At 40.9% G+C, this 13,840-nt stretch overlaps 1 protein-coding gene across 1 annotated transcript in view; it reads left to right on the top strand.

Annotated features, from left to right (window-relative positions):
- The window catches only part of LOC146830893 (fibrocystin-L-like), a 533,569-nt gene that overhangs the window by 122,210 nt on the left and 397,519 nt on the right, over positions 1–13,840 (top strand). The window contains exons 23-27 of the mRNA XM_085603812.1: positions 773–933; positions 6,091–6,263; positions 7,266–7,413; positions 10,638–10,795; positions 11,151–11,273. Of these exons, the coding sequence (XP_085459938.1) occupies positions 773–933; positions 6,091–6,263; positions 7,266–7,413; positions 10,638–10,795; positions 11,151–11,273 (763 nt within the window). The remainder of the gene's footprint in view (positions 1–772; positions 934–6,090; positions 6,264–7,265; positions 7,414–10,637; positions 10,796–11,150; positions 11,274–13,840) is intronic.

The raw sequence follows: 13,840 nt of genomic DNA, 5'->3' as shown, positions 1-13,840 counted from the left end.
TGTGGTACATCGTAAGGCATGTTTAAAGCAAGCTATTGTCACATTTTCTTGGCCATTGGCAGGCTTGGATCTTTGAATCATCCTCAAATCAGATCCCACTGAGCTGAATCATATGTTCTGTAGTATAGGACAATCCTCTAGAATTCCTATTTCTTATGGGTGAGTACCATTTCAAATGGCACACTATATTTAATTAACAATTGGCTTAGCCTATAGTTAGGACAATACTTTCCTATTTATTTTGTAATGATTTAATGCTTAAAGGGATTTAAAGCATATAGAGTTATTCATTTTATCACATCACCCAGTGATGAAATGTGTGTGTGTGTATATATATATATATATATATATATATATATATATATATATATATATATATATATTATGTGTGTGTGTATCCTTTACTCGTTGCTCTTTCTGGAACAGAATTACTCAAGGGAAGTGGCGCGCATGCCTGCAGACCGTACCTGCTATCATCAGCAGAATGGTTCCAGTAGACACGCTCTCAGGGTAAATTACACTCAAACCAGAAGTGTTGCTTGATTACAGCCATAACGCGTTGTGTAATTAAACAGTTTTCATTAACAATTATGGTTTGAGTGTAATGTACCCTGAGAGCGCGAAAGATCATAATGAGCATGAATACACCAATCCTTGCAATGTGCAGACCTTTGTCCTTACACCTTCTGCCATACTAAACTCTTTTTTTGCACCCTGAAATGGTAGGATATATTAACTATAAACAACTCTCTTTGTTCTTACTGTTTTGCAGCTGGTCATACACATGCATAAATCTACTGGACCTTATAAAAACCACATATTCAGGACCAAAATATGTGTATGGAATTTATTTGTCACAAAGTGATCCTGCGCATGCATTCTATGTTGATGTCATGTACATTGGGCAGGCAGCTACCAGTGATGGACAGAATGGTGAGTTTTGTACTGGTAGAGTACCCGTTTACACTCTTTGTATTATTAGTATTACTAAAACAAACACATTCCATAACGTCTTTAAAGTGCAATGATCTTACATTCAGTCCTTCAATGTTCCAATACAGCTAGTCCCTCCATGTTGGATTTGAACTCCCACCACAGGCGGATTTGTTAAAATCATCTCTTTGATTTCTATGACCCTTGGGATCTTTATAGCCATTTACAATCCTAGACTGTACGTGAGTCTGTCTATGACCTCAACTCCGGCTCCAGCCATCGTTAGAAAGCAAATGATTGTGATTTGTAGAACATCTTCTATAGCAGTGCTTTCACAAACTTTTTAGGACTATGACTCAATTTGTTGAACAACAATTTTTCTCACCGGATCTTGCTTAAATGGACACTAGGCTGGCAATTTTCTAATGTAACTAAAGCATCATGTGGTAGCACACTATCATTTACAGACAACACATTTTCCATTAAAATGGCCACTAAATTTGCACAGAAGTACTGTTTCACTGATAAATTTATATTGCACACAAATAATAATGTGTGGAAAACTGTTTTTTTATGTGGATATTTATCATTTCTGCTTCACCAAGTTGAGTGTCTTTATTTGTTTTGATTCTAGTAAAATCTTTGTTTCAATCACACTTCAGAATTACAAAGAATGTGGTGCATTTTTGCTTTCCTAACTGCTGGATTTGTTAGTTTACAGATATTTACATTTTGTCATGTGTTACAAAAATTACAGCCCTTCCTTTCACCAGCCCTGTGCCCGGCAAGATTGTTGCATAATTCACTTTACATTTCTTTCTCTGACTGCACAGTGAGAGAAGTTTCTAAACAAAAGTCCTCATGTTAAAACGATAAGCATCTATTTGCCAGAAGACATAGTCTTCCATTTGACCTCTGTTTTTGAAGGGCAGCAAATCTGACAATATAAATACTGAAATTAAAGGCATATTTATTGCTTGTACTTTTGTAACCCACCAGAAATCAGCTCATGACCCACCAGTGGGTCGTAACCCAGGGTTTGGGAAAGGGTAATTTAATCTATTCAATTTGAGTGTTCATTTGTTACCCACAGTTGTAAATTATATTTCACATTAAAATATCATCATGATAGTTCTTTGAGAAAACCCTACAATAGTTTGAAATATTTCTAAAATGAATATTTTTATCCAGTATTATTTCAAGATTTCTCTGTAGATAAGTTTGCTCTTTTTATTAATAGGTGTTGTTCAGAAGTACAGCATATTTCCCCCTAAATTGAGGAAGGTAGATTTTAAGCACTATGCTTATCAGCTAAGACAAGTTATTCCAGAGAAATAAAGTTTTACTTCTATTATGTAGGAAGAAGCAAAATACCAAACATTGCTAATCCAGACACTAAGGGGGTCTATTAAGATGGCGGTCGGAAAATCACTCCGACCGCCATGGTAACAGGAAAACACTGCCTGCTAGGACCACGGCATAACCACCGGTCTAATTAGTATGCTCCGCAGTCGAAATCCGACCTTGGCGGTACGATCGCAGCATTTAACATTGCGGCAGTTGCTGCTGCCTGCAGCACCACTGCGATGTCTAAAAAAGCATGTCCAGCATATCCCTGCACTGTGTGGCAGGCACTGCACAGTGCCTTCAACCTGATACAGGGACATGTAGGGGTGTACAGTGCACCCACAACCCACCCCAAACACATTGGGGGCCCACAATGGGGCCCCAGAGACATTCTCCACATGCCTTTCCATGGCGGTTCCACCTCCGCAGAAAGGTTGGCTACCGCCGGCATCATAATCATGCGGGCGGAGCCTGACCCTGTACTGGCCCCATTTTAGTGGTCCAACTCCGCCCACAAGGCAATCGTGCGGACTGCTACCGGCGGAAAAGTGGCGGGCACTAAATCTCACCACCACGGCCGTAACTGCAATGCTAATGGGACCGGCGGTTTTTCTGGGTTGCGATCACAGGAAGATGACCACCACCGGCCCGGCGGTTACCACCGCCAGCCCGGTGGTGCCCATCGACCGCCATTCCAATAGACCCCTTAATGTCACCAGTAGGTAACCAATGGAAATCTACCACATATCTGTAAGATTAATATTTTTTACTTCATAAAATGTGTATTCAATTGTACATGGTAACAGTATGTAACAATAATTGAGAACATTAAGCTGTTATTTACACTAAATACACCTCATATGTAACCGTAAAATATTACATTTAAGTGTAACAAAGTAATTGTTCAGTACTAAGGGCTAAGCCACACAGAAGTCTCTCTCCTTTTCAAATTGTACACTGGCTGAAATATTTTTTAATCATATGAATCATTTAAATCCTTGCAGATGTTTCCAATTGTTTTGAATGAAAATGAAGACATGAATCCCCTGTATTTTGAAAGCAATCCAATCCTCATGTGATAGCGATAAGACTGATCTGATTTATAGTTTTTAAGTAGTACGTATTAGCCACTATGGTCCTCACACTGAGTAGTCAGGAGCAGAAACGTTTTATTTTCACACAGGGAGGAACTCTGACGATTGGTGAACTACCATGGGAATCAGTACTTCTGCACCAGATGCCCACAATAATTTCACCAGGTATTTGCTGGTGAAATGTCCAACCTAAAAAAGCAGGAGTCCTATTTTACCATTACATACTTGTAATACAGAATCCTCTTGTAACTCCTGTTACCAAACAAATTGGGATTCACTGCCAACTCCAAATGAGGGCCTTTGCTTGATGAATCCATAATCTATGGATTTTTTGCAGATAGGAGTAAATGGAAGAGAACAAACTTTGCGTATCACTTTAGTGTATATTTACTAAAATGACTTGGCTGGCACCAAAAATCTGAACTATGTGGTGGCTCTATAAAATATGACTCAACAATCTCCTTTCTGCAAACCCAATGTAAATTGTATTCACAGGGCGTAGAGACAACATCTGGGACATTCGGAGAAGTTACATTGTTAGATCTGTCAACCTTAGGGTAGGCTTCCCCCAAATGGTTTTCCTACTCCCCTCTTATTTTTGCTGGATTTGTTTTTATTGTCCTAAGGACTCTGTGCACTTAGCCACTCCTTACCAGTACTAAAGTGCTGTGCTCTCTCGATTAAGCATGGTAAAATTGGCTTACACCAAATTAGCATGTTTATGTTTACTTGTAAGTCCATAGTAAAGTGGTTTATCAAATATCCAGGGCTGGTGAATTAAATGTCACCAGTGGGCATGCAAAAGACGCACAATCGATGGACGGAATGCAGAACAAATCAAAACATTCACCCCCAGGCAGGAGATCTGGGTTAAATCCATCATTCTTTTGCTCACCATGCCACCCCAGTTTAGACCTGGCCATATGCAAATCAGTCTTGACCCTGTACCTCATGGGAACAGTCCATCCTGAACTGCCAAGCCAGGTCCTCCCTGGACTGGAAACAAGTATCCTAGGACCGGTTTCGGGGTTTCACCCCTCTTCAGCCAGGATAGCTTGATTCCAGTGGCACAGTGAGCCCAGGACCCACGTCTGGGCATACCTGGCGCACTTAGGGCGAGAAAGCAAAAGACGCACAATCGATGGACGGAATGCAGAACAAATCAAAACATTCCAGTGGGCATGCAGCACTTATTGTGCCACCCATTTAAGAAGCCCTTTAATGACATGTCTCAGACCTGCCATTGTGTGCAGTTTCAAACTGCCATTGTGACCTGGCAAAATTAACCTTTTGAAAGGCCTAAATCTTCCTTTTTGATACAAATAGGTCACCCCTAGGGTAGACCTTAAACAGTCCATAGGGTAAACAGCATAGTGAGCAGGGTGCATTGCATTTACAAAGTTGGACATGTACTTTAGGTTTTACATGTTCTGGCAGTGAAAAACTCTGAAATTATTTGTTTAGTTCTGCAAAGCCTACCTCTCCCACAGAATGACATTGGGTTACCTTATTCCATTTATTACATGATAACCTTTGCTTGGGAGCAGGTAGAAATTTCATGTTTGGTGTCTACTGAATTATAATGTAAAACCCTCTTTATTGGTAAAGTCATATTTTAGGTTACCATCCTAAAAATGCTACTTTTAGAAAGTTACAATATACCAGATGTCTTCAAACTGTGGAGGGGTGCCTCAGGGGCTGCATGGATGGGTTCCTGGGGGGAGCAAATGAGTCTACAATTGTTTGTAAATAAAGATAGCTTGGAAGTGTGAAAAGTGTATTCTAGTCTTCATTTACATGCATATGAAAAATAAATGCAAGTTAAACTAATCAAAGGAAAATATAAATGTTTACCTTATGAAACCTCAGTTGTCTAATGTGATCACTGTAGATGCCTTTGTATGTGACCATAGAGTCACAGAATTACATCCTGATTGGTGCAGTCAGGACCAGCGACTTATTTATAGTGCTAAAAGGTCTGGGTTTGTGACAGAAAGCAGTGTGAATGTCAATATTTTATAACTGTATTATACTGAATAAAATAGGCTGCTGCAAATGAAGTACAAGTTCTTGAAAAATGCACATTTTAGTGCTAAGCATTCAGACTATGTCTAGTGTAAATATTTGTTTTACTATATGGACCTCCATTTGAGAGGAAACATATATGTCCTACTACATTAATTGATTTCAGCAGCAACTCCCAAGGTTAACAAGACCACCATGGGCCCAATCAGAATTGATGCAGAAAACCTGTGACTCAAACAAATGCAGTGACTTAGTATGTGCTGAACTGAACATTTGACAAGCATAAAGAAAATTATGTAATTATTTTTTACCATCTCCAGTAGGGATGCTCAAGCGCTTTTTATACGATATTAAAGAATATCTGAAAGAAATGTGGAACAATTGAGAGGTACATCTTGTTTGAAGACATTGATTATATTAGAAAAAATACCACTTTCTAACAAAGACTCCAGGGCCACAAATCTTTCACTGAACCTCATTAAAGCACTTTTTCTTGCATACTCCTACCTACCTTTCTGTGTGGTTGAGTTTGGGTTGCACTGAATTCAGGAAAAATATTTGGCCCTTGCCATGCTTTATCCACATAAGCCGTAGCACTGGTCATGTTTTTAATTATGCACTCGCAAATTTACGAGCCCAATTAATTTATGAGGATTCATTTTCTGTGTCTCATATCTTTATAAATCTTCAGCCATTTCAGAGAGAAGACCACCGGCACTGGCCAACAGAGGGATATATATTAGTAACATTCAAGTGGATGAAACCCAGCCTTCCCCACCACATGCAAACAAGCAGTATACTGTGACCATCGCCACATTTGACTGTGCTTTTAATATACCACTGATAGCAGTTGCATTTGCTCAGGTTAGTAGACACACTCTACCTTTTTATAAATGCAACATAATTTGAGGTGGGGGTTTTGAGATTACTATAATATATTTAATAATAGTCTAAACCTACAAATGTTAATCTCTTGATTTAGTAATTTCAACTGCCCAATATCGCTCTACAGTTTTTAACAACATGTCGGAGGAGTAAGAAGGGTACACAGAAAGTGTTAACAGTACCATAAGGTATTTACATAATAGTACATTCTGTGTATGAGAAACCAGAGAAACGATTGCTTAAGCAATTGTCCTCATGGGTAGCACTGAAACAAAGTTGTTTCCTTTCCCCAGTCATGACACTCCTTGGCCAATATAGAACCCCTTAAGGCACACAGCTAGAGTGCCTTTATGGCCCAGGCAGTATCAACATCTACTATATACTGTCTCCAGATACTTACTGCAACACATAAAGTTTAACCAATGTGACTGTCTGTAGGAGCATGAAATCTTGAATATGCCTTTAAGTGCATGCCCCGTACAGATTTCCTTTTTACTTTAATTCTGTTTCACACTTAGGTTATTTAGAAATTCTGCATGTGTTGGCCATGTCACTACCAGCAATGCAACGGTGAGCACTGGTTGCACTTTATTGACATCGAAGACAGAGAGGATCTAAATTTCTACCTGAGTCCAAACTTTACATTTACTGCATTTCTGAAGAGGAATAAGTGGGATATAAAATAAGCTGTGAAAATAAAGCATTCCATATGATCTTCTAGGCACCATACTTCCCTATACAGACCTTCCCTAGATCCCTGGCACTTTATCTAAGGGTTTCAGCACACAGCTAACTCATGGATCTTAGCTGTAGATTGATTAGTCAGAGATCAGTATTGTGCAGTAATGATGTGATGACAAGAGATCCATATGGCGGCCTTGGAGTTGTAAATCTCAGTTGATTCACAGCATTACACAAAAGCATTCCCATACATTCATGTATTAATTATGCTCACTACATTAAACTATTTTTACTTTAAAGGATGAAGCAGTTGACAGGGGAAGCATTGTGGAATACAGAGGGTCTACATGGCCTGGAGATTCAGTAATTGTTGTTGAAAGAACTCAGGCTGCATCTCCTCCAATCAATGGAACCTTTGATATTGAAGCTTATGGAACAATAATCAGAGGTGAGTCACCACTGCTTGAATAACTTTCATTTATATGCTTGATATCTGTCAAATATTTCTGAACTAAAACATGGCAAGTACAACATATTACGGAAGGCTGTTAGCATTGTAGTGTTAAAAATAACATATGTTATTATAACAAACTCCAAAATTTTAAAAGGTCATTTTGTCAAGACATTAAATAAAGATGATTTTATCTCATCATCCTTTGTTGGACTTACGATACCATTTCATGATTAATTCTCTCCTCCCCTGCACTTACCCTAGCTAAGCCATCTCATTTTTCCCATTCTGCCAACACGTCCATCTACCTCCCCTCACGATGCTCTGCTGACCCTTCTTTTACATTCCCTAATTTCCCTAGGCCTAGTACCCTCCCCTGCCCATTCCTCCTATCAACCTTCAAACTCTCTCTTTATCTCTCCTTCTCATTCACCTGTGATACCCTCAGCACACCTGAATCACAATACTTCTATTTAAGCTTTTAAATCTCTCTAGGCCATTGCTGGCAGACACCTCCCACTTTTTCATCAAAGCTTTCCCTAATGAACAACACAATAAAGAAGACAAAAGACCCATGCCGCATTCACATCTTTTTTCCCCCGGACACTTCTCTATGCTCCCCACCCAAATGATGTTCTTCCTTTCCCTTCTTGACTCCTGTCTCCCGTCAAATTGCCTTTAACCTCTCCCTGCCATTCCTGGCTTATAATTCCTACAAACTCCCCCCCTTCCGTCACTCATTCCCCCTACCAAATTGCTTTTTCAACCCCTGGAACTCGGTTTTGTCCTGATCATTAATATCCACCCTTCTTAGACCCCTCCATTTCCACCATTTCTCCTAACCACTAATCCCCTCCATCAAGCTCTCTCCGCCTTTCACCTATTCCTCATAAAACATGATCAATGAACAAAAGAAAGATATGTAAAATGGTCAGCAGCTTCATCCAATGCTTTCTTTTCATCACTGTGCAATAGAGTCAATACGCTTCAGAAGGCCTTCGTAAATGCTACTGAATCATGATACTAAGAAAAACTTGGGACGAGTAGCAGTCATCTCAAGATCTTCTCACCCAATATAAGTGTATAAAATATTGCAGCTGCAGAATATCAATGTTTGTTCATCCACAGTTCACTTTCCCCAACCTACTGCCCTCCAGTTCTACTGATCATAGGATCCTCCGCTCCAAACTTACTACTAAAGCACGGTTCTGTTTAAAAGGGCATGCCATTCATTTTCAATGTAGCTCTTGCAGGCATGGATTTTACAGAAGGCCAGAGCACTAGGCAAACACGGGTAGGTGTTTTAATATTTAATACATACATGCACATGCTGTCGGTATATTTACACGAATGGAACTGTACTGGTTGACATAATGTAATTTTGTATGTTCACAAACTCAGAAATGTCTCTGAGATCCAACGAGTTTCAGGGTACACTGGTGGGTTATAGAAGGGTGCTTTCATGTGTCAAAAAACCTAACTGAACTCCTCAAATCACATCATTGATTGCAGCAGAGACTAATTGATTGTTTAATCAGGGAAGAATCTGGTAGGCATGCGTATCTCATTACATATGGTTAAATCCAATCAACCTATGATAGTGCTGCTGTTGCAGAAGTAAGGCAAATAGTAGGAAGGGGAAGAATTGTTAAGATACTGTTTCCTTTGCCTGGAATTTGTCAGTGGGCCATGCTCAGTATCCTATTCATCACTTTCGACTGCATGTCTAAGATGGTGTGTGGAATGCTGAGAGGAAATGATTTTAAAGAATTTTGTATTACTGTGTGGAGTGGAACCTAGTAGAGAAACAGTTTGAGCAGTCTCAGCCGGTGCAGGTAAGAGCTGTGGGTGAGGTGGGGTAGGAGGAAGTCGATAGAAGACGGAATAGGGAAAATTAAATTAAAAAATAAATAAAACCTGGGAAAATAAAAAAAAATAAACACTTATCTTGCACTCGCCGAATCATTGAATCGGTGATGCCGCGAGCGCAAGGTAAGTGTTTTTTTATTTTTTTTATTTTCCCTATTTCGTTATGTCGACTTTGCCCCACCACTCTTACGGTGAGGGAGGTTGGAGCCCTGACAAGACCTACTTGCTGTTGCTGTAACCTAAGGACCTAACATGAAATAAAGAACTTTCTTCCAGCCTGAATAGCTTCAGACTCTTGAACGAAGATACTGCACTCTAACTTCATCAACGGGTAGTTCAAGGCCTGTCCACTAGAGAAGCTTCAGTAGACTCCATAGCCATACAGAACTGCAGGAGGAAGCCCAGTTCCTGTCACAATCAGATAAAATTTACTTTTGTTCTTTGAATGGACACTGTTGGGTTCCTGGTACATAAATCTGATGAAGCCCAATGCAGTGCCTTAACTACTATGTGGATGGGCAAAAGTAACAAATTGTGCAATAAAGAAACCGTGATAGGGAAAGCAGGGATAGTAACTAACTCAGGACTGGGTTTCATTGTTCTATAAGATTCTTCACAGGTGGGGAGCTGCACTGGGAGATGTCATTGGTAAGTGTTTGGTAAGTCACTGAACTGGCTGTAATGTAAATTGGATATCAAGAGGTGAGTACTTTATGCAGCCCTATTTGAAAAAGACATAGTACAGTGGAGACATGGGATTACCAGTTTTGGCAGTGGCTTTTGATGTGATGAGTCCAGAATATTAGAACACGACCAGAGAACTCATTCACAAACCAGACCAGACCTGAGTAATCTGGATAGAGGATACCTGAAGGTATCATGATCAATCAAAAAATACAGTCAATAAGAAACGATAAGGGAATTTCTAACCATGAGAGAACCAAAAGGGAACAAAACAACAAATGCGAGGGATGCATAAACATGTGCAAACTAATATGGAGCAGCAAGCCACAATAACTAAACTCAAATGTCAGATGTTAATTCCATATCTGATTGGCCCTTAAATCCTAACTAGTAGGAATGACCTGATAAAAAAAGCCAAGGAAGAGGTCTAGTGTTTGAGTTCTTTCAGTTTCCACCTTTATGTTCTCCACTTTCTCGACCCCCAACGCACCCTATGCCTGAAATCATGTGTGAAGAGACTGAACTCTGAAAGAAACATTTGGTTTCTGACCTTCGTTTTCATTTAGTGGTGGTCTCCAGCACTTGAGAAGCATAATCAATACTATGTTTGAGTAGTTATGCGTGATATGTGCGATTCATAGTCCATGATTATGACTATCCATTAACAGGTTTAAGAGTTGACATCTCGGAAGCAGATTTGCAGTATGCGCTGCAAAGCATTCCTGAAATGGGACAGGTGAAAGTGACAGACACGCATAGGAGCTGTAATGAATACGACAGAAAAATCCAGTGGTTAACTGCGACTGGCAAACAACCTTTGTTACAGGTAAGAAACATATACATAGAGCACATACCTCGCTGGGAGAAGGGGCAGCAGAGCACTTTAGACACGGAAGAATAGCTCTTGAAATGTAAGACTGACACAACCTCAGCTCAGAAGACACACCAGTACATTAAAATGAGCCATACAAGCATCATGGTGGTTACCCAGTCCATAGGTTAGTGGTCAAAGGGGGCAGATATGAGTTGCACTTTTGTCATAGGTGTTCGTTGGAGAGCTCTTGGTGAGTTGTGGGTGAGGGTTTGGGTAGCTAGTAGCTTCCATGTGGTAAGTGTAACTGGCAACTTGCAGTTACATCTTGTTAATTCTACTCTTACTTTCTTTGTCATCCCACTATTAGGTTGACGATTCTGGCCTAACAGGAGAAAACGCCACACTGGGTGTTATAGAACTGATAAAAGGCGGCCTGTTTCGGCAGAATATCTTAGGAGACCTGCTTCGTACCCCACAGAAACAGCCTCAGGTATTGGATGATTGTTGTTTTCAATCAGTGCGCCTGCGAGGCAGGATGCCTCAAGTTGGTACGAATGGATGGAAGAGGAAACTAAGCGTAGTGAGAAGTGGCTCCTGTAATCCAAACAGCATGTTTGCCTTACCATTTGCACTCTGCTTTCCTTTAAGAATGATGGTTTTTATTTGGCTCCTTGTGAAATTCAGAGTATGACTCAGACCCTGCAATATGCTGGACACCATTCTCTTTGCTCTGGCGTGTCTTGTTTTGTTCCAGTGGTGATGCAGTGTGAGAGGACACAACACTTTGAGAGTGTCCCATCTTTGATAAGTCATTGTTAATGTTTGGAGTGCCTTGTTAACTATGCATTTCATTTAAGTTTCACCTCCTAATCATGCTTTTCAGGTCTATACAGTAACACTTAAAGGGCCAGATGTAGGAAGCCAAATTGCGATAGCAAACGCTGAAATTCGCAGAATTTCAGCATTTGCAATGGCAATTTGGCTGTCAGCAATGTAGGTAGGCAAATACCCTCACGCAAAATAAGGAATCGCAAAAATTGCTATTCCTTATTTTACGCAAGCATTTAGAGAATCGCAATTTGCGATTCCCTAAATGCTATGCCAGTAGGCACCACAAAGTGCGATTTTGCCTTAAGGAATCACAAATTACCACTAACTTCAAGTTGGTGGTATTTTGCGACTTCCTTTAAAAAAGCACTTTTTGGCGTTTTTCAAAGTGCCATGTGGCGCACATACTTGTCCTTAGGGCAGGTATGTGCGCCACATGTGCACACATGCACATTTCAGGGGTGCAACAGGGTGTCCTTTTGGAACCCTTGCACCCTTGAAATTGCGCACGCCTCTTGGCCCATAGGAATGAATGGGAAGGTATTCCTTGATTGCAAATCTCAATTTGCGATTCGCAATTAAGGAATATTAAGGACTCGCAATTATTTTTGAGATTCCTACATACATTCCATTTTGCGAGTCCTTAATAGCGATTCGGTAAAAATCGCTATTAAGGACTCGCAAAATTGAATTTACCTACATCTGGCCCAAAGTTCCTTAATGCTTCTTCTGTTTGTCCTTCATTCTCTATTTTGTACTGCTGCCCAAGGTGAAGCATAATAAATGCATGGTTTTGAACTCACCTGCATTAGACTGAAGAGCTTGGTCAAACAAAGAAGGTATCTGGGGAATGAGTCGTGACAGGTGATCACACTCTCAGCTACCAATGCAATTAAAATTTTGTTGAGAATGCCCTCTGCATAGGACCAGTGAGATCTGTTTTGGATGGCCCTGATTTAACGTGTTGCAAGACGTAGGTACAAGATGTCACCCCTGCCTGTGGAGATAAGGTCTTAGAAATACAAAGAGAACCTTCTTCACAAAGGGCTGCTCATAAATTTCTTTCGGAACACTAGGAGCCCAATTCCCAAAGGGCCGCCGCACTTGTAGTTGAGGCCCTGCAGTCCTGGGGGAGTCTCCACATTCAGGACGGAATGAGAATTCTCACTGCAGAGATTTCACCCTTAGTGAGGAGACCCCCCCCCCACAACTTCTGGACCTCCGCCACAAGTGCAGAGGCCCTTTGTGAATCAGTTCCACCATTTCGGAGAGAGTAGAGAATGGGTTTGGATTACATTTTCAGTTGTTTGAGGTGAGAATGTTTCCAAGCAGGGCTTTCCCTTTTGATTGTTTGATTACTGCTTAAGGAAGGCTGATGACAGCCAGGTGGAGAAACCTCATACTTCATTATGCCCTTGTTTTGGATACTCCTGCTTGAAGCCAGTAGGATCATTGCTACCCGGTATGCCTGCAGAGCAGCCCAATTTTGGGATTTGAAAAAAAACAATACAAACCAGTTCTGAAACCGTAGACAATGGATCCTCATTCCCTCTATGCAGATTAAAAGAGGGATCAAAATCACCACACTTTGTTCCAGTTACCAGTTCTTATTGACAAAGGACAGGAGTGCTCTGCAGAGTACTCAAGGAGCTTCCGAGTCACCAGGGCTGGTGTCTACTTGACACTCAGTTACATGTAGGTTTGAGGACATCAACTGACCACTGCACATCTTGCTGGAGAGCTACAGGTCTATCTAGCACCTAGGAGCCTGACTGCTCAAAGAAGGAGGGAGTGTGTCTGGCCCTGCCACAGGAGAATCTGTCATCAAGGAAAAGCCAGAATTTTTTTTCCTGCACATGGAAAACTCAGACTCTGCTGACTGCCCTCGGGAGTAAAGTCATAGCTGATCTGTGCTCTGAGCGGTGTCCTGGTCTTCCATATTGCTTACTGAAATCAAGCCTAGACGTCAACCGGTGCAGTTTGGTATGCCTACAGTGCTTGAAAGCTTGTTGCTGCTATTGTTGACACCCAGCAAATGCTGAGGAGAAGCTGCTGTCAATGAAGATACCCATCCCAGCCTGGAGGAGTCAATTGCCTGAAGAAGACCACTCACCCATGTGAAGCTGAATCAGAGGACTACAAATGAGCACTAGTTGGATCTGAGCCCAGAGGCTGCATCTTCCAGAATGGACACCTGTAGAGACGGCCTGCTTGCCTGTTCCCAATCTG

Source organism: Triturus cristatus, chromosome 5_1 (genome assembly GCF_964204655.1).
Source record: "Triturus cristatus chromosome 5_1, aTriCri1.1, whole genome shotgun sequence".
NCBI lineage: Eukaryota > Metazoa > Chordata > Amphibia > Caudata > Salamandridae > Triturus > Triturus cristatus.
Note: the sequence above shows the minus strand (reverse complement) of the source record. Positions and strands in the feature narration are given on the sequence as shown.